Below are 21,563 nucleotides of genomic sequence, written 5' to 3' on the forward strand. Positions count from 1 at the left end.
TTAGAAGAATTTATAACGGTTTTAACCAAAGTAGAAGCAGTATTAAATTCGCGGCCACTTTGCCTATTGTCACCAGATCCTCAGGAATCTGACGTTTTGACTCCCGGACACTTTTTGACGGGAGGTCCTTTGGTTTCATTACCGGAAGAATTTCGGGATGAAAACCGTTGTCCACGTTCTCGATGGCAGATGATTCAAAAGATCACTCAGAGTTTTTGGCGCGTTTGGCAGCGTGATTTTCTCCACACGCTCCAACAGAAAAATAAGTGGTTCTCAGAATCCCCTAATTTAAAGAAAGATGATTTAGTGGTCGTTAATGAACCTAATCTTCCACCTCTATTGTGGAAACTAGCTCGCGTTGAACAGGTTCATACTGGTTCAGATAAAGTAGTTCGAGTAGTTACTCTCCGAACTGCTAACGGAAGAATTATACGCAGACCAGTTGTAAAGGTCTGTCCTTTACCTATTAATTAATTTCTTAATGCTGTATTCGCTAGGGAAATACTGTCAAGCACGTAGAAGGTAGATGGTGTTTCCTTATTAGCTTTAGTTTCTTAATTTATTTTTAAGTTTATTATATTTCGAGCACAGCTATCCCCTATTAATATCACTTTGCTTATGAAATCCTTGTGAATTTCAAGTGGGGGGAAAATGTATAGACATGAGCCTATTCCTTTAATTCCTCCCTCTTTCAAATATCCCGCCAACCGCGCGTATCGCCGCCCGCCAATCACTGCGCGCGAGCAAGAAAAAATATATATGGCCGCCTGAAAGATATCGCGTGTGCGCGTCTGTGATCTAAAAATCTAGAACTAAAGAATTAACAGTCTCGTTAGAGGTTTGCTGACTGAATTGCGCTCAATCTACGTGGTGAATTTGTGGTGCTATAGTTTCACACCCACCAAGGTGTCTTCGAAGGGATTCCTTTGCCGGCCGGCAACCAGGCGACGCCCCGAGTTCAAGAGAATCTTCCTCCAGTCCAAACCTTTCCAGGTGAGTGTTTATGCTTTTCTACTGCTGGGAATTCACTAGGTATTGAAGCACAAGCTTCAGGGAAATGCAGCTGCCTCTCCAGCGAGAATCATACAGCCACTATCTCCGGTATTCACGGGATTAACTCAGGAGAAATTGACTGCGATAATAGCATAAACGCAAATTTATTTTTATCGTTTTATGCAAGAACGGTGATTTCACAGAAAGCGAAGCTATGGGAATATTTGCAAAATCAAATCAAGGGATTAACTATATTTGCTCAAATAATACCATGTAATCAAATTGACTGTCCCGAAAGCGGAAATCCAATATTTGGGTATGAAATCGAGTCATTTGAAAAAAGGAACGATAGAATGGTGGATGCAGATATTCAAACCAATGACGATATCCAACCAATGACGATCTCATTTTAGGATCCAATAGAAGGAATAGACATGAAATATGCAGCGAAACAGGGAAAATTTTGGTTGGACGGAAAGCCACTATCTCCGGTATTCACGGGATTAACTCAGGAGAAATTGACTGCGATAATAGTAGAAACGCAAATATATTATTATCGTTTTATGCAAGAACGGTGATTTCACAGAAAGCGAAGCTATGGGAATATTTGCAAAATCAAATCAAGGAATTAACCTGCTCAAATAATACCATGTAAAAATCAGGACGTACATCGGGATCGCAAGAATTCTGGTATTTCAAGAATCAGTAAAGCAGCGTTTCGAGAGAGCCAACCTAAAATTCGAGTTGCAAAACAAACATTTGATGACGGAAGAATATCAAGACGAATGCAGACTGAAATTGATTAACATATTGGAAAGAAACAACATCGAGGTGGACAGATTCTTCAGAATGACGTTCGAACACTTTGTGGGAAAGACGAAGAAAAAGAACAATCTCTTCTTCGTGGGTCCACCGAGTACCGGAAAGACGATGATCATGACGTCGTTGGTCAAATATCATTCTAATTATTGCCGATTGACGGGGCTGATTCCGAACTCAAGTTAGCGGGCTGATACACACGAACGCGTGCTTCATGGACGAATGTAAATTGACGGAAGACCAATTCGAGCAGTGGATATCGTTGGCCTCGGGGTTGCCGATGTCGACGGATGTAAAATATAAGGACAGATGCGACGAAATTTGTAATAATTGTGTATTGTATACGTGCAGGAATTACAATATTGCAATGTACTGTAACGCCCCGATGGCCGACGAGGCTGTTAACGATCGAACGATCACGTTCCAAATTCGACACAAATGTCCGTATTTTATTAAAAATTTCCTTACGGTTGTATATCTTACGGTTGTCATATTGACTATGACGTTCAAAACCAAGAAGTTTATAGCCTAATGGAGTTTTCCTACAGAACAAAAAAGTGAAGATCAAATATTTGAACTCCGTTGACCTTTTTGTTATGTCCTGTTCTTTTCTTTTGATAGTTCTCACTCGCTCACTTGTAAAACACAGAGTTGCCAAAGCATTTTATATTTTCCCTATTAACAAAATCAATTTTAGTTTTTAAGCCTAAAATACGTCCCATATACACGTTTAAAAAACTTTACAATTAAATAAATAATAATTCAAGGGTGGTTTTTGGTTGCATAACATTAAAAGCAAAAAGAAAAATAAACTTGTTTTTTTTTTATTCACATTACTCCCATTTTATAATGTTAGTTTTTTTTAATAGCAACACAAGCAAATATCAGAACGTAGTCAAAACATTATGGCTGCTGATTGTTGACAGCATCTCTGTTCGATTTTTTACATAAAGTAAATAAAGCATATTATTTTTATACAAAATACAATGAGTTGTGTAGTTCGAGGTTGTAAAAGTGTATGGTATCCAAATTGTGGTGTGAAATTTCACGGGTAAGTTAAATGAAATATTTTTTACACTTCGCTAGGGTGACCATTAGCTGTACTTTGGATTGGATTGTCCTCGTAGTTCGAACATATAACTGCAAATCATTTATTACCCGATAAAGGTGGTATGGACAAAAGTTTTATATATTAGGCTAGGATGACTATTAGTTACTTTGGATTAGATTGTCTTTGTATTTCAATGGTAATACTTTACTTAGCATTTTACATTTATGGCACCTATTTTACGTTACAGGTTCCCTAGTGACCCTGACCTGAGGCAAGCTTGGTTATCTAAAATACAATTAAAATCAAATTATTATAAATCTGCCAGAATTTTTAGCCTACACTTTCGATCTGAAGATTATGATGTCAATAGACCTGCGGGGCTAAAATGGTCACATTTAGCAATTTCTCTCGATCAGATCATGAATTGTCAAAACTGTCAAACTGACAAATGTCAAATTAGTACGAATTACTAGAAATGAATTGCAAGCAGACTTGCAATTTGCGATTTAAAAAAAAATTAATCACATTATGATTCATAATATGATTCTTCAAAGCGACCATTTTAGCCCCACTGACCGCTTATTGAAATCTGGTATACCAAAGATTTGTAGGTTTTGCGAAACATTGGTAAGTTCTAATAGTGAATTAATTTACTAAATACTAGAGGTATCTTGCGGCTTCCTTGTGGCAAAATTAGGTTGTACCGTTTCCCATGGGAACTATGTATTTAGATACAGTAAAAGTAACCTATGTCCTTTCTCAACATCTTATCTATGTTTATACCAAATTTCATAAAAATCGGTTCAGTTGTAAAGCATGCAACAGACAGAAAGACAGACACACAGACGATGAAGATTTTCACATTAGTATGAATAAAGAAATGAGATTACTTCAGGTAACTAACCATTTAAAGTTGTGTCTTCCTCTTCTTAATATCACTTATTTTTTCAGGAATGTCTTAATATTCCTTCAAGCTCACAAGAAACTCCTTGCGCTAAAGCGTCAGCAATGCCGATACTTAAAAATATGTAAGTAAGCATTAACATTTTATGGCTGACTTTGAGACTTAGATTATCATTTACATTTTCATCTCACATTGCTACCTCTTTCAGCTCGATGAAAATGAACCACCTAAAAAGTAACAAATTGTGGAAGTGCAAGAAGCTATCGTTTTACCTGTTTGCTCATTATTTAAAAATAACAGAAATATATTAAAACCAATGATAAAAAGGTTTATTAAAATCAGAATACTACTTAAAACCCATCAATCCCCAATTTTTTGTTTGACTTTTAATATAAAAAATCTTTCATATGAAGCTGTCTTTTAATTCTACTCCATTTCATATACAAAGCCAAGAAAAATATCATACTTCATACCAATATTATAAAGAGGAAAGATTTGTTTGTAATGGATAAACTCAAAAACTACTGGGCTGATTTTAAAAATACACATTGGGCGTTAGCAAAGCGCGCATCTTACGCGCGCTTCAAAACACCAAACTTGTCAAAAAGTGTACCTTAGGTACACATTTCAATACATTTGCAATATTTAGGTGACCTTGAGCGGTACTAGGCTGACGTTACATGACAGATCAGAAGGAACCAAATTTAAAACGGTAATAGTATGGGAGTTACGATTCCTTAGTTTTTTAACCGACTTCCAAAAAACGAGGAGGTTATATATTCGGCTGTGGATATTTTTTTTATTTTTGTATGTTCGACCACTACTCCGCCGTTTATGAACCGATTTTCAAAATTTTTGTTTTGTTATATTAGGTTTCACTCCAATTTGGTCCCATTTTCCCAAAAGTGGTGATCTGAATCATCAGATCACCGATTACTCATGGATCCCATCAGGGATCCATGAGTAATCGAGGGAACTCCTCAAAATTTATATGAAAACATATGGTGATTTTGGTTTTATGAGAAGCATCCTAAGCATATGCTACCAAAACGCAAGATTTTGCACCAAGGTATACTATGGTTCCGAAGATACTAAGAGAACTCCGGATTCCTTATACTATACAAGTTTGAGGGTTTAGGCGTTGTTTTAAGAACTGAAAGCATATGTTACTATGCAAATTACATTCATCATCATCATCATCATCACTACCATGTCAGGGTCATCAATGTCACAACTCACATGGTTGTACATATATGAATACAATATACACACAACACCATAAAATATCATCAGTCATCACGTTATGTCCTTATTTATTTGGTACATTTCAAAGCGATTTTAAGAGGATTCCACACCGCCATTTTTTCCATACAAACGTTGTCCCCTGTTTCCTCCCTTTTTTTTTTTTTGACAGTGGGAAATGCGTTACGCATTCCCGACGGCCCGGGGGAAAAGGCCGCCGGGATATGTGGGACTCCCCAGGTGCTGTGGTAAGGAAGAGCACCCAGGTTTACCCACTAAAACCCACCGGTGCCTCCTCCTCCGCTTGTTGCTGGGCCGCCGGACCCGCCAGGGGCGAAACTGCAGCTGCCCAGTTAGCGGCGTTTGCTTCACAGCAACATCCGCCGTGCGACTGCCTGTCTACGACAGCTGCCGCTATCTCCGGGAGAGCAGTCCGAGGCACCGGACGCTCTTCAACCGGTCGAGCTCGTGCAATGGGCGGCGGATTCCCCAATCCGTCGCCCGAGCCCATTTAAGGCGGGAGTTGGCGCTCGTATTGAGCGCGCCTACGCCCTCCTCGCCTTCTTCTCATGGGGTCGGCGTCCTCTTGGGCCTCTCGAACCCTCTCGGCAGCCTCCTTCTGCAATAAAACAGATTCGCAGAAGGTGGAGACCGCTTCCCAAGCTTCTCTCGACCGGACCATGGATGACAGTATGGCCGGGAGAGTGAGGTCAAGTCCAAGTACGGCGCAGAGCTCCGCGCGCGCTGCTCGACCCAAGCTGGGCAATCCACGAGCGTATGCTGCGCCGTATCATCGTCTGTGTCCGGACAGTGGTGGCAACGGGGCGTTGGTTTCCTCCTAGCCGTATGGTGCAGGTAATGACCGAAGCAGCCATGCCCGGTCAGCATCTGCACCATACGGTAGGTAAGGGTGCCCCAGGGACGTGCCATCCACTGTTGAAGTATGGGCCGGATTGCTGCCACCACTTGACGGCCGGCAGTCGGTGACGCCATTTGGTCCTGCCAGGTGCGCATTAATATAACGCGTGCCTGTCGGCGCCATCGGGTTGCCAGATCTGGTGGCACCCGTTCCCCTCGTTCCTTGTATTCGGCTGTACGAAAATATACCTCTGTTTCCTCCCTGGATAATGCTAGTAGAGTTATAATTTTTTTCCTGAATATCTACGGCCACTAATACAATGTCCCTATGTTTTCTTTTTTTTCCATAATTTAATTATTAAATAAGATATGAACGTTCAAATACCTAAAAAAATGGCCAGATTTTCCGCTGTGTTCAAACGTCCAGAAAACAGATTTGGGTAGATTATACAAAAAAAAGCAAAACATAGGAACACAGCTCAAGCCTTTTTTTAATCTTTAATGAAAAAAGTACCTAGATCGGTTAAGTTTTGGAGAAGGAATCATTGGACAACGAATCGTTGATTTTCTGGATTTTCTGCAGTTGTCTCTATCGCGTTCTGCGGTATAGGCTTGAGGTAAGGGAGACAGCTATAGATATGACACGTACTTTTTTTTCATTTCTCTAGCCCCTGGTGTATCCTCTTAATACAAAAAAATATATACTTAATGTTGTTTCAAAGTACATAATATTTCAAGTACCACAAAATTGAACATAAGTAACAAATTCAACCTTTACTCCAGAGCGTAAGGCACACATTTGGGTTGGACTGAAGGAAACGGGGCACTATGGAAAAAAGACATAAAAATTTTTCGTCAAAATTTTAACCTCTTATAACCACCCTTTTTGAATATACCAATCGATAGGGGGCGCCAAGGGGAGTAAGAAAGCTCAGATAAACTTTTCTCAAAAATCAACCCCCGGCCAGATACAGGCCGATATACGAACCTCGTTAGTATGGCGAAAATACTTTTGACGACAAAAATACAACCCCCTATGACCACCCCTTTTTTTATTATACCAATCGATAGGGGGCCCCAAGGGAAGCAAAAAAGCTCAGATAAACTTTTCTCAAAAATCAACCCCTGTCGAATGACAGGCCGAAATGTTACCCTTGTTAGTATGGCGAAAATACGGAGAAAAATTTGGCTAAGGTTTAGGAACCTACGTCAATTAAATGTTGGTGACATGGGTTAAGGAGGATTGTTTTGGGTCAGAAAAACTCCTACTTACCGTTTCCACTGCCAGTGGAAAAAAAGTGGAAACTCTCCGTTTAGAAGAAATTCGCATTTGAGATTTTCGTAAGCTTCAGATAAGATCATCTGTTTTCTGATGTTTACGAAGTATTTTTAAGGCATCTCAAGGCTGTGATGAGTGGGTCTTACTTAACTACTCAGCCACGGACACCGAAGGGGGGGGGGGGGGGGGGGGGGGGGGGGCGCAGCCCCCCGCCAAAACAAAAACAAACACAATCCAGAAAGTCCAAAAGTAGGTTAGGTTAGGTTGGAACTTAGACCACAACACCTAGAAATAGGTAGGTTTGTAAACATTTACCAAGATTAAGATAATATTAAGGGGTTGAAGTATTTTCGCCATACTAACGAGGGTCACATTTCGTACGCGATGGTTAGGAGATAACTAAAAAGAGTGAAATTATTATTTTTAACAAAAAAATTAAAACCGACTTCCAAGGTAAAAACAATAATAACATCCTTATTATATGAACTAAAAAGTATTAAATATTTTTTCCTATCTAATAGTGACTTTTTCCGAATTCTGTCAGAGAACTAAAGATTCAGCTATCTGGTACCGACTTCAAAATGATGAAGATTGAGTACAGAAATAGTTGATGTTTAGCCGAATTCGGAAAAAGGCACTATTAGATAGGAAAAATCATTTAATACTTTTTAGTTCATATTATAAGGATGTTATTATTGTTTTTACCTTGGAAGTCGGTTTTAATTTTTTGTTAAAAATAATTATTATTCGTAGTGTATGACTAATGCCGCGGCCGTACATGCGTCTATCGTACGAAGCTGATTACGATACACGTAGATCGTCCTGGATACGGTATCGTTTTAAGCACGAAGCACTACACAGGTGCGGCCCGGGCATAAGAATAATTAGTAAATTATAGCAAGGCTCTCCCCCTGTATAGTACGGAAGCCCTAGAACAATTATTTTTTTATTTGTTTGAAAATTTGTTCTAGGGCCCCCGTACTAATAGTTAAGGCAAAAAATAGGGCTACTTGTTTGTCCTAGAACATTCAAAACTTTGGTTACCCTAAAGAAAAGGAATAGCTCATAACAGTGACGTCATCCAAGGACATATTTTTTTGTCTTCAATCTATTGTTCACTATTATACCTCCATTAGGGTGTAAGCTCCTTGTTCGAAACCATTGCATTTAGCCAGTCACTCCCCGACATTATCGCGGAGCTATGTCGCTCGCTTTTTCGCGGCAAGCTTTTAAATATTACGCAGAGACACTATTCTGTGCTTATATCATCTTCATTTCTACACCTTCTATCATTATTTCGGTATGAACTTTGTGTGTGTGTGTGAGTTTGGGACAGTAAAGTCTGCTTGAACTGTAAGTCTGATTTTCATTTTCTACGGTCCTGTGCTATCACCGTCATCATGTGATGATCATACTGGCAACCCATCATATCCATAGAGGAAAAAGTATAAAACTGTCCTAGCAAAAAAAAAACATCGAAACTCCCACGTCCTAACGAACAGAAATGGAGGAAAAGGAAAAAATATAAAACTGTCCCAGCACAAAATACTTAAGTACATCAATACTCCCACGTCCTAGCGAACAGAAATGAAGGATTATTATTTTTAACAAAAAATTAAAACCGACTTCCAAGGTAAAAGCAATAATAATATGAACTAAAAAGTATTAAATAACTCTTACTCTATAATAGTGCCTTTTTCAGAATTCGTCTAAATCTCAACTATTTCTGTACATACTACAGTCTTCATTATTTGAAGTCGGTACCAGCTAATTTTATCGTGAGTTCAGTCAATGTCAGAATATCTGAAGCTTTTGGGACTGGTACCGACTTCAAAGTAATGAATACTGTAGTATGTACAGAAATAGTTGAGATTTAGACGAATTCTGAAAAAGGCACTATTATAGAGTAAGAGTTATTTAATATTTTTTAGTTCATATTATTATTGTTTTTACCTTGAAAGTCGGTTTTATTTTTTTGTTAACAAGGCTTTATGCGTAAATAACCACTACGAATGTTAACTATTCACATTATGTTACTGTAAGCGAAATTGTGGTAAATGCTTGCAGTTATCTAAGCGATGCTGCAATTTAAAAACTTTTATCTTTAAAGGTTCAGGAGTTCTGTTCAGTGCCTTTGGACCAAGAGACACCTTCGTATGAACTTTCTCTTATACTTAGTTACTAGAAACAACATTTTAACCACTATGAGTCTTTTGATAAATTTCAAGGATTTCCCTCGATTGCTCATAGATCCCATCATCAGCTCACCACTTTCATAATATTATACAAAAATTAAGATTATATCCTATACAACAACACAAGAATTTTGAAAATCGGTCCACAAACAGCGAAATAATCATCAAAAACATCTGCTTCGATGCAAAATATCACGAAAAGCATCAATAATTGGGTCATAATGTGATGACCCATGGCATAATATTTAAAAAGTATATAATCGGCGTCGTTTATAGGATCCCCTTTGTGAAGATCTAAATAATCTAAATTTGAAACGCGAATTCACGAATCTGATTTCATTGTGGAAGACAATATTGAAATTGATAGTCCACAAACTGAGACAGAACGCGTGCGAAGATTTATCATGGAATGCATTCAAAACCATCCTCTCAGATTCAGAGTTATACATGACGTGTTTACAATTCAAAATGAGCGATGTAGCAATATCAATATTTCACGAATATATGAGCAGGGAAGTAACTCAGGTCGTGCTTGCAAAGGGTCCATCTTCTTCGTGTGCAACCATGCAGGAGACCACCTCCACGTCGTGCACGATTGCTCCTACAATGGAAACAGTTGCAGATGTCAACGCATCAAAGAAATTAGATACGAATGTGGAAACCCCAGACTTAATAGAAGACTTCTTCGGTCTTCAGAATGTACAAGTGAACACTGGATCAATCTCGCAGTCTATTTCGAAACAGGCGAACGGCAAGCAATACATTTTGAAATCGCCGGGAGAATGTGGTCTAAATGTAGTAAAACTCGAGACTTATCCATTCGCAAAAATAAGCGGCTTAGACAAGAAAAATTGGTGGAAACATGCGGATACGAAAATGGTGTTCCTGACGACTTCAAATGTCGATCCGATACAAATTCAGTTGATCAAATTGCAGAACTCGGTAATTAAGCAAGTGGGAAAAATAAAAGGAATTCAAAAAGAAGTAAAGGAGATCAATTATTGGAAATCTTTTGGCGGTTTCCAACATCGCCAAAAAACAATATATTCAATAATTCAGTGTGGTTTAATTCGAAATGGAAATATTTGCCACTGAATAATACTCACATAAAAGCCGTTTTTTTAAGACAAATATGTGACATGACAATAATTGATTTTGTAAATAATTTTAAAGATAGTGAATCTCTTTTTTTCAATTGTGGTGTAAGAGATGTTAACGATTATTATTATACTACAGATCAATCACTGATAATTACTATTGAATTATTAATGTATCAATTTAATCATTCTGAAGATAGAGTAAGAGAATTTTTAATTAACCTATATAATATTTTGGATAAGATAATACAAAAAAAAAAAATTATGTTTATTTTAAGTCAACCCAATGCTTTTTTTTCTTTGATGCTGTTATTCATTTTTTTAGCAAATAGCAAATTATAATAGACATGACAGTTTCCCATTAATGGATTGTGTTAATCGAAGAATAATATTATGGAATGAACCTCATTGTGAAACTAGTGCATTTGAAACTATAAAAATGTTATTCGGCGGAGATACTTTAAATGTAAAAGTTAAATTTTTAGATGACGCTATAGTTAATAGAACACCGTGTATTGTATTATCGAATAATGATATATTTCCAAAGACACAGCATTTAGAACGCGTATGTATTCATACACATGGCGTTCGTGTGAAAATTTAAAAGAATGTAAAAAAAAATTATATCCATTAATATTTAATATTAATTTATATTATATAAAGAAAACGAAGTCCAAATTGGCTTCCATCAGAAAAACAACTTTTATTAGATCTGGTAGAAAAGCGTTTTAATATAATTGAAAATAAAAAAACGGATGGCGTAACGATCAAATCAAAACTCGCGAAATGGCAAGTAATATCCGTAGAATACAATAGCCAAACCACAAACAGCCATCACGAAGCAGAAAACCTAAAATACCACCAAAAATTTTAGAAAGTGGTTAAAAGAAAAATTGTTACCCAATCTGCCTCCAAACGGCATAGTTGTAAATGATAATGCACCGTACCACTCAACGCAGTCAGAAAAAGTGCCCCATCAATCAGCATTAAAAAACAAAATGCAAAGGCAACAAATAATATATATTATGAAATTAATATGACAAGACCTGGCGGCCTACCACAACCTTTCCTAAAACTATCATGTTTCCAGAACACTTTGTTGTAAGATTACAATAACCTTACTTTGATTCGTACCATGAACTTTTTAAAGTGTATGAAAACAATCTTGTTTTATTCCTGCTTAGGGATGGGAAAGAACGAACATTTTGCTATGGGTGGAAGCGAGATAAGCAGCTATGAAGCGCTTTGTTCCTCTCACACGTTTGTGTAAACAAATGAATTGTCATAGGTGGAAGCGAAATAGCAGCTATAAAGCTTTTTGTCACTCTCACATGATTGTGTAAACAAATGAAGTGTCTAATTAGTCTAAACAAATGTAGAAAAAACTTATTAGTGACTGTAGAGAATTTGAATGGTACTAAACCTAAATATTTCAATAAATTAAACCGATTCAGCGCTAAATTGTTAACAATAAGAATTAAATCAAATAGTGAAATTGTTGAAAAACCAATGCTGAAACCCAATTAAGACGTGAAGTGTTGTTGTGGTACGCTAAAACAAAAAAGTTTTAAGTGGTGTGTGAGTTGCGCGACTTTGAAAACTGTTTCGATATTTTCTATTATAAGGTAAATAGAAGGTACGTAAATATTTAATTCTTTGGTTATCTCAAAGCAAAAGCCGTTTTTTTATGTACATGGTTAACTTTAAATACAAATAAAGTTAAGACTTTTCTTGTTAATACATAATATGCGTAATTTAAAGTCGTACCGTACTCAATTTTCAAATATAATTTTACTAAAAAACAGTAAAAAAATGCAAAACAATCTTAAAAAAGTTGATATTTCACAGCGGATTTAAGATCGCTAGTTTGACGTTAAAGTAATCTTGCTCATCTGTCAAACGGTGTCAAAATGGAGCTCGTGGTACGCTGAGAGCGAATGATATTGGGACATGACGTCACAAAACGTCTTGACGGAACAATCATAAAGTAATCTTACTTTTAAGAGGTGATGGTACGAAATCATAAAGTAAGATTAAAATAATACTGCTTTAAGAGGTTGTAGTAGGCCCCCTGAGCTGTACCAGCTAATAAGAGCAAATAAGCCACAAAAAAGTATGTCGTGGATGAGCTATTAAAAGAACATGGTCACGAAGTCGTTCGTCTGCCACCCTACCACTATCCAATAGATTATATTATTTGGAATCTGGTTAAACAGAGGGTGGCAGACAAAAACATTGATCAAATGGTATAATGAATCTACTTCAAAAAGGTGATATTATTCTTGGTGACCGTGGTTTCAATATTCAGGATCTAGTTAGTCACATGGATGTTACGTTAACATGTCACATTTCTATCGAAAACAGTATGCGACGAGCTTATCGATTTAATGAGTGGTAAAGTTCACAAAGTGATTGTCGAAGAAATACAATCAGCTGGGTACTTCAGCCTCTCAGTTTCAGTGGACTCCACGCCTGACCTATCACATACGGATCAACTAAGTATTATTTTGAGATACGTAACGCTGTCTGATTAAATAAATGGATGATTATTAAATATAATAAAATAAAAAACGATTATTAAAGATAAAATAAAGTCCGTTTTCCCAAATATAGAAGTGGCATTTAGAATCTTTCACAGCATAATGATTACTAAGTACTAACTGCTCTGCTGAACGATCCTTCTCACAACTAAAAAGATTAAAAAAACCCGCAAAGAACAAAAATCCGTCAAGACAAGCTTAATTATTTAGCATTAAGCTTGTCAATTGTAGTTCGCAAGCTACAAGGTGAGTTTCACACATTGTTTAAACTTAGATACGGCGCTTCCGATATTCTGAAATCATGGAGGAAAAGGAAAATTATAAAACTGTCCTAGCAAAAAAATTTACATCAAAACTCCCACATCCTAGCGAACAGAAATGGAGGAAAAGGAAAAATTATAAAACTGTCATAGCAAAAAAAATTACATCATAACTCCCACGTCCTAGCGAACAGAAATGGAGAAAAAGGAAAAATTATAAAACTGTCATAGCAAAAAAAATTACATCTAACTCCCACGTTCTAGTAAACAGAAATAGAGGAAAAGGAAAAATTATAAAACTGTCATAGCAAAAAAATCACATTAAAACTCCCACGTCCTAGCGAACAGAAATGGAGGAAAAGGAAAAATTATAAAACTGTCATAGCAAAAAAATTACATCTAACTCCCACGTTCTAGTAAACAGAAATGGAGGAATAGGAAAAAGTATAAAACTGTCATAGCAAAAAAAAATACATCGAAACTCCCACGTTCTAGTAAACAGAAATGGAGGAAAGGAAAAAAACTGTCATTGCAAAAAATTACATCGAAACTCCCACGTCCTAGCGAACAGAAATGGAGGAAAATAATATAAATTGTATAAAGTATTAAATATAGTTCCGTTGTCTGGTACCTGTAACACAAGTCCTTCAGGTACTTACCACAGGGCCAGACTGACGTGGTGTGAAGCGTTCATAGAAAAAAAAAAAAAGATTATAAAAAAAATATAAGGGATTTTATTTCTGTAAAATTCAATAAATAAACTATTGTGGATAATTGTTTTGTTTGTTTGTTTAAATAATCAAACATCGAGTTTTAAAATAATTTTCACACAATCTGCACTAGTAAGTGTTATCATGTTAGGTGGGTAAAGCACTCAAAAATTATGCCAAGAAAATTGGACTCCGAATAGGAAGTAATAATTCCTATGCTTCTACCGCTCGGAAGTTGTTTTGTTTTATCATCTAGCCAGTTTAATAAGACATTGAGCAAATTTCTCTCAAAAACTTATATAACTATGACAGAATATTACTATAATATTACTATATAAGTATGGTTTAAGCTTTATAGTTGACAGACATCAACTATAAAGCTTAAACCATACTTTTGTATGTTAATTATCATTTTATCTACACATATTACATTATTGTAAATGGGACGATGAGGTAAAATGTTAAATTCAGATCATTACAAGTTTTTTCGTATAATGCCTCACCCAATTTGGGTTGGGGACGGTACTTTAATGCAAAGGAGTCACAATAGATCCTCAAGACACACCGTGACATCAGGGCTACTTGACCTGCCTTCAGCACAAAAAAAAAAAATGCCTCACCGACCCCTACTCCATAAAATATACTATGTTACGTTACCCTTGGCTTAATCCAATTCCCCGGGATCGAGTATCTTGCCTATGTGATCGTCTTCGTCCAAATCGTTGGCTGAATTGTGGTCGCTGAGGCTAAAGCTGGTGTCAGCATCTTCTCCGTAACACCGTCGCTTGTGATCCGATGGAAGGTTGTGACTGGAATGTTCTACACGTACAGCTTGCATTGTGTTACTGTAATAAATAAAATCTTATTTTTACTAATTTAACATACAATCGTATGTTAAATTAGTAATTGTGAAAATCAAAATAAAATGTTTCTCTCTACAATGACAAATGTTAATTAGGAACACAAATTGCAGTTATAGACAGCAAGAATATAAACATACTCTTAAAATACAATAGGTCTTATTTATAAAATATTCTCTCATACAGTAATTTACATTGTATGTATAAATTTGTTTATAGTCTTTCTGATATTCATTCAATATAAAGCGAATTTTTTTCTACTGCTTTTTTATAGTAATAAATATTAAATAATCATACCTAGTTTTCCTTAAAGTAGGCCTCCCCATTTCGACTTGTAATTCTAGGGAGTATAGTTTAGCCAGAGATTCCAATTTTTCCTTTTCATCTGGGTCTTGGAAACTCGGCAGCTTCAGTTCAGTCTGGCAGGAGTCTTGAAGGAACTTGGACAGCTGCTCATTAGCTGCACTGAGTATGAGAAACCCTGGTCTCTCCTCCCTTATCCTCCTACAGCCTGCCCGGATCTCTCTCACCTCAGTCACCCCGGTATTACCCATGGAATGTTCGCTGTAGTAATGGTCACTCTGTGGAGATTTCTCGCTCACGTTCAAATCGCTCGAGGACGTTTTCTGTAACGTGAAATTTGTGCGCGGCACCGAATTAAATTCCTCCTGCTTCTCTGTTTTCTCCTGAAATGCTTGAAAGGACTGAAAAAACCTTTGGTCGGCGTTTTGGCCTGATATGCCAGCATTTTTTATGTCACTGAAACTCGACAGCGAGGAGTGAGGCATTATATGCTTGTTCTCCTTTAGGACCTCGTCGTGGGGGTCTACGACGGTTTTGGAGTCGGACAGCATACCGTCGTCTTCGTTACCTGAGTCCACTTTCACTCTTTTCTTCTTAAACCTATTCTTACAACTCGCCCAGCCGCTTTTGACTAAACATTTTTCTTTCTTCAATCGTTTCGGTGGGGGCATGTTGCTAATAGACTTCGTGCAGTTATTATTTACAGATTTAGAAGATTTAAATGTTAGGCTTTTATTGAAGACCTTCAATTCTTCTATACCGGGCCAGTCTGTGAGCTCATCATCACCTTCTCTATCGCTGTCATTTGTGACTACTCCATCAGAATCGCTACTGCTGAGTGAGCTGCTCTCGTTGCCTGTGCAGTCCATGCCGCTGTTTGAGTCGTCAAAATTTAAGGGATTCCTCAGGGAGCTCTGGGGATGAGTCTTGTTGAGTATCTTTATTTTTCGGTGGTACTTGCCATCACTGTTTTTTCCCGTACTCGTAGTTGGGTTAAAAAATGGTGGGAGATCTGTTGCTATTCTGTATCCCGTCATTTTAGATAACGTAGGAGTTCCATTTTTAGATAGGTTCTTGTACACGAAATTAAAACTTGAACTGCCTGGTAGAGGTGAACTTGAGATCAAAGATGGTTTAGAACCTTCTGCATTTTGAGATTTGAGTACAATTTTGCCTGGCTGCAGCACAGATGTTCTCTTTTTCTCGTCATGTTTCTTGGATTTAATATCATTTTTAAAATATGCGGATTTTGAAGAGCAACCTCCACTAAATGATCTTTCTCTCATTTCACAAGTCATATCACTCTTATCCCTATGAGACCACTTTCGTTTTCCACAAAATAAGTTCCTGAAAATCAATGTGAATATTGTGTTTTTATCATTAAAGATTAAAATACCTAACCTAGTCTTCAATTACTTAATGTTTTGATAAGACAAACAACATTACCAACATTTATCTGCAAAAAATCTTGAAAGTGTTAGCTACTAACAGAGATACAAAGGATTTCATACTGTTCCACATTTCATAACCACTTTCAAGATTTTTCGCAGATAAAAATGTTGTTTGTCTTATATCAAAATGAAGATACTCACAAAATATTCGCTTGAAAGTAATAAAAAAAAATCGTTCTAGGGCTCCCTGACTATTATCACATATTATGCAGAAATATATTTATCTTGAAGTAATAGAATGTAAAGTACAAAATTAGAAAAAAAAAATTATTTATTCATTTTTTAGGGTTTAGGTACAAAGGGTAAAAACGGGACCCTATTAATGAGACTTTGATGTCTGTCTGTTTGTTTGTCTGTCTCTAGAAACGCTATAGCTATCTGACATTTTCACTGATTGTGTACATCTGATGCCGCTGTAACCAGAAACAAAATAAAGTTAATATTTAAGGGGGCTCCCATGCAACAAACATGATTTTTTTGGATTTTTTTGCTCGTGATCCATAATAGCAACATGCGCCTACCGCACTTGAAATATTCACAAAATCGTTAATGATATTCGTACTTTAATATTTAATAATAAAAATTAATTTAAAATAAATAATTAAGGAGGGGGTCCAATACAAAAAACACTATTTATTCGCTCTATAACGGCACGGAACCGACTTCGTGCGCGAGTCCGACTCGCACTTGGCCGATTTTTTTTTTAATTTTGTACTTTAGATTCCTCTCCTATCAATATATTACCTTTCCTGTTTGGGTTTGCTTGTGAGTAGCAGCGGTGAGATAGGTTGTGTTTGCAAAGTGATACTGCTTCCCAAGGAGTTAGGCTGTAACAGGATATTTAACTAATAGTCTCGGCGGGTGCAGCAAATTTAAGATTTTATTATAATCCTACAGAAGGTACTTTAAAAATTCATAATATGAATCAAGAATTACTATCATTGAACAACATATACGTGGGAGAGCCATGCTTCGGCACGAATGGGCCGGCTCGACCGGAGAAATACCACGTTCTCACAGAAAGCCGGCGTGAAACAGCGCTTGCGCCACGGAGCTAATACAAAGAGGAGCGTTTGTCAGGTGCACACGTAACGAGACTCCCAATAAATTGGTGTTTTCTGCGTTTTTAACAAGGAAAGGATGAAGTATTGTGTTTTACAATGTCGAAAACACTCAGACAGACGTTCTGATAATATAAATACCATCACATTTCATTTGGAAATAATTTTAAATGTAATTTAAATATAAAAGTTCTAGAACATTTCAGCTTTCAGCGTTAATTATACTACTTGACACTAGGTGGCCAAACCTTTGAAAGATAATACAGATGTAAATTAGTATAATTTTGCATAAGTTTATTACAATAATCATACTTGAATACTGAAAACCGTTATACACTTAGTCTTGAACACATTTAATAGCTAAAACCGTGATTATATAGCTTTTATTATGATATTACTTATAAACCGCCATCTGTAGTCACCTATGATAACTATTTGAAACGTAAAAAATATCCAGGGCCGTAGTACGTCACATAATATTCAAGACAAAATGACATCTAGTGTAAGATAGTTGAACTACGTAGAAACATCAACATCGACCTAAGCTAGTAGTTTGGCTTTTAGCGGATAGATGAAATATTGAGAAGTGGGCGGAGCTTGACACCCCCTCACCCCGCAAATTGTCACGCGTTGTTTCATAAGGAAACTTGATTACAACACCTCCTCTTAGTATTAGCTCCGTGGCTTGCGCTGTGTTTCGCCGAGTGAGTGAGTTTACCGGAGGCCCAATCCCCTACCCTATTCCCTTCCCTACCCTTCCCATCCCTACCCTCCCCTATTACCTTATTCCCTCTTAAAAGGCTGGCAACGCACCTGTAGCTTTTCTGATGCTGTGAGTGTCCATGGGCGACGGGAGTTGCTTTCCATCAGGTGACCCGTTTGCTCGTTTGCCCCCTTATTTCATAAAAAAAAAAAACAACTACTCCATTATTATTTAATATTTAAATAAAAACTTACCTCAGTTGTGACACTTAGAATCTCTATTGGTGGTGATGTTTTGCCATCTGTGTAATCCATTGGGGTCTTCTTGTACTTCCGTTTACGTCTTGCATTTGAGGGCCTTCTCGGAGAGAAGTTTTCGTTGAAAGAATCAGACTCAAAGTTGCCAATCTGACAGTATTGTCTGGATTTAATGTTGGATTTGTGGACGCTGAGGTGCGGATCATCCGAGTCTGACAGTGGCTGAGTGATGACAGGAGCTTGGGGTGGACTGCTGGAACTGCCATCTTCCACCAGACTTACAGTAACTGCAGCTGCTGAAATGAGCTACTTATAAAAAGAGATAGTTAGGGTTGCCATCGCCGGTCAAACACAAAAAAAACCCGGACATTTTGCCGAAAGGTGGTTCTTTCCCCAGACACCTCTTAAAAGAAATTTAAGATTATGTCTTGCCAATTTCTGCTAAAACATTTTTTTTTTCCAACAAAAATTTGTGAAAATCTGATAAACTTAAGTCCTTGAAATTGTACTTGATTTTGATGAGAGAAGAAACCGTACATGGATTTCTCTCAATAAAAGTGTCCGGATTTCACCTGGACCCTTCAAAAACCCAGCCGGGCACTCTTCAAACTAGGACAAATCCTGGGAAATTCAGGGGGATGGCAGCCCTACATAAAATCCATTGTTTAATTTTTATAGTTTATAATATATTCTTTTTATAACAGCATCTATGGTAAATAATGCTATGTTGAGCACCATAACTTCAGGCAAAAGCAATAAATGGTAAGAAAACGATGTTTAGCCATTTTCAAATACTATGTCCGAGTTTCCTTTCACTAATGTAAATAAACCAGTTTTGGACAACAAATATTGTATACTTACGTAAATTCCCTGCTGATCGAGTGCGTCGTCGCATTCCGAGTTTTCGACGTTCCTGTTTACCGCAATTACTTTCTTCCAAAGCCAAATTGAAGTCATGAAAAAGTCTCTCCATAATTGTATACGATGCAGATCTAGACGCACATTTTGTGCGAACTACGCGCTGCCTTCTCGAAGGTACTATTTGCCCGGCAGAAAATTCTTTACACCTTTGTCCTACTTTTAGGACGGCCTTTCACAATCTTAGCTACAGCTCGTTTTAGCGTATACTGTTAAGCGTTACAGAAATAATTATTTATGTAAATACCTCAACTTCTACGAATCGACAATGAAAGTATTTATATATAAAAAGTTCAATACCAAATGGCAGACGAGTAGGTAATAAACTTTCCGTCGAAAATTAACCAAATTGTTTCCCACATATTTTATGTTTAAATGCTTAATTTTTGTCGTTCACTAATAACACTTTATCCCGAGATTAAAATAAGATTATAGTAAAATGAAAAATCACAAGTTAGAACAACAATAAAAAATGTTGAGTTGTTGACAGCACAGGCCAGTGTTGCCAATGGGGAGGCTTACGCCAAAAGAAGAAGAAGAAGAAGAACACGACCCATACAAAATTTTCTAAACTGCTGTTAAAAATTTGCCAAAATTATGCCATTATGCTAAAAAATTCTGCTAAAACTTTTCAAAGTCTAAAAAAATTATTATTAATTTTAAATCTTAAATATTCAACAAAATCTCAATTTATTTTATGTTTTAATTAATTACGTTATTGAACAAAATATTAATATCTTGTTCTTCATCGATAGCTGATGCTGCTGATCATGTAAACTCTAACTCTCCTTAGTAGTTGGTACCTATAGAGCGGAATGTTATCCGGAATTGAGTTAGAATAACTGCATTTCCTTGTCCTCTCTAGGCCTCTCTAAAAATTATAAAATAGCATCACTGACAAACGGTTGCGAAGTTTCAACTTTATTCATTTGGCTGAAAACGCGTTCAGTTTTGGCGTAAGAATGGGGTAGTGATAATAATGAGTATGAGAATGAGCATGAGAATAAATACTCTTTTCAGAGTAATTATTACTCTGTTTTACAGTGCGTCAAGAATGTCTAGGCGAAACTTTTTTTTTAAGCAATAGCAACACTCTTTTGACATTTGTCCCTTTGTTGTATCAATACTCTATGACATAAAATTTACAAAACAAAGATTTTTAATTTGTTTAAATTTAGTTTTACAATGTGAAAACTACATGTTACTGTGATTAATATTAATAATTAAAGTGAAAGACGTGTCATAGTGCTGAAAATTTGAAGATTTTCATTGAAGAAAAATAGTAATACGCGAAAATATCACTGAAATTCTCGCGTCCACATTTCCGATTCTGATCGCACAATCGCCATAGTAGCAGGTAATTAAGCGTTTGTTTTATCAATTTTATTTGTTTATTTTATTGTATAATGCAATTCTAAGTAGCCTGAGTAAGTATTATGTGGTATAATAAAACAACAATTTTACTTAAACCGTTTACGTAAACAATGAACTGTCAAAGAAATCTATTCATATAACGCGCCTAACAATGATTGATACTTTGACTTAGGTGCTTTGCGTTTTTAGACGTAGGTATATAAAATTCTCGTGTCACAGTGTATGTGCTTAACTCCTTTAACACTTTGATGCAGCGTTATATAATATTATAATTATTACGTTTTATGTTTACAGGTAGCAGAAAAAGCGTTTAACGAAATAACCGAAATGACTGGGAGAATTTATGCTATCATTTTGAAAAACTGAAAATAAATACAAGGAGTGGGAATTAACCCTTAATTAGGATATCCTAAATTCGATATTGAAGAGCTGATTATTGAAGATGAAAGTCCCTCTTCACTGTGACACCACTGCTATAACTACATGGACCTAGAAAGTGGCCATGATTCTGTTTGCGGCTGCATTGTAGAATATTATTTGGATGATCATATTTTATTAAAATAACAAAACCCTGTTTTTCACTTATTTATTTTTGGTATTTTCTTAAATAAGTAGTTCCATAATAAAAAAGGAGTGAGCTTCTCTCAGCTCTCACTGGTAATCAAAGTTGAACGTGGGAGAGCCATGC

General features: G+C 36.6%; 1 protein-coding gene across 3 annotated transcripts; it reads right to left on the minus strand.

Annotated features, from left to right (window-relative positions):
- Positions 1–14,526: 14,526 nt before the first annotated feature.
- Positions 14,527–19,981, minus strand: LOC121734962. Of its 3 annotated transcripts, none has more exons than XM_042125622.1 (5): positions 19,445–19,981; positions 18,581–18,876; positions 17,307–17,389; positions 15,106–16,458; positions 14,527–14,793 (listed from the first exon to the last, which is right to left on the minus strand). In XM_042125622.1, the coding sequence occupies exons 1-5, from the start codon at positions 19,554–19,556 to the stop codon at positions 14,613–14,615; spliced, it is 2,025 nt and encodes a 674-aa protein (XP_041981556.1). In that variant the 5' UTR covers positions 19,557–19,981; the 3' UTR covers positions 14,527–14,612. The 3 variants fall into 3 exon arrangements, with proteins under 3 accessions (XP_041981556.1, XP_041981554.1, XP_041981557.1); XM_042125620.1 differs by having other exon boundaries at positions 18,581–18,879; XM_042125623.1 differs by having other exon boundaries at positions 18,581–18,889.
- Between the last annotated feature and the right edge of the window lie 1,582 nt (positions 19,982–21,563).

Source organism: Aricia agestis, chromosome 16, assembly GCF_905147365.1.
Source record: "Aricia agestis chromosome 16, ilAriAges1.1, whole genome shotgun sequence".
NCBI lineage: Eukaryota > Metazoa > Arthropoda > Insecta > Lepidoptera > Lycaenidae > Aricia > Aricia agestis.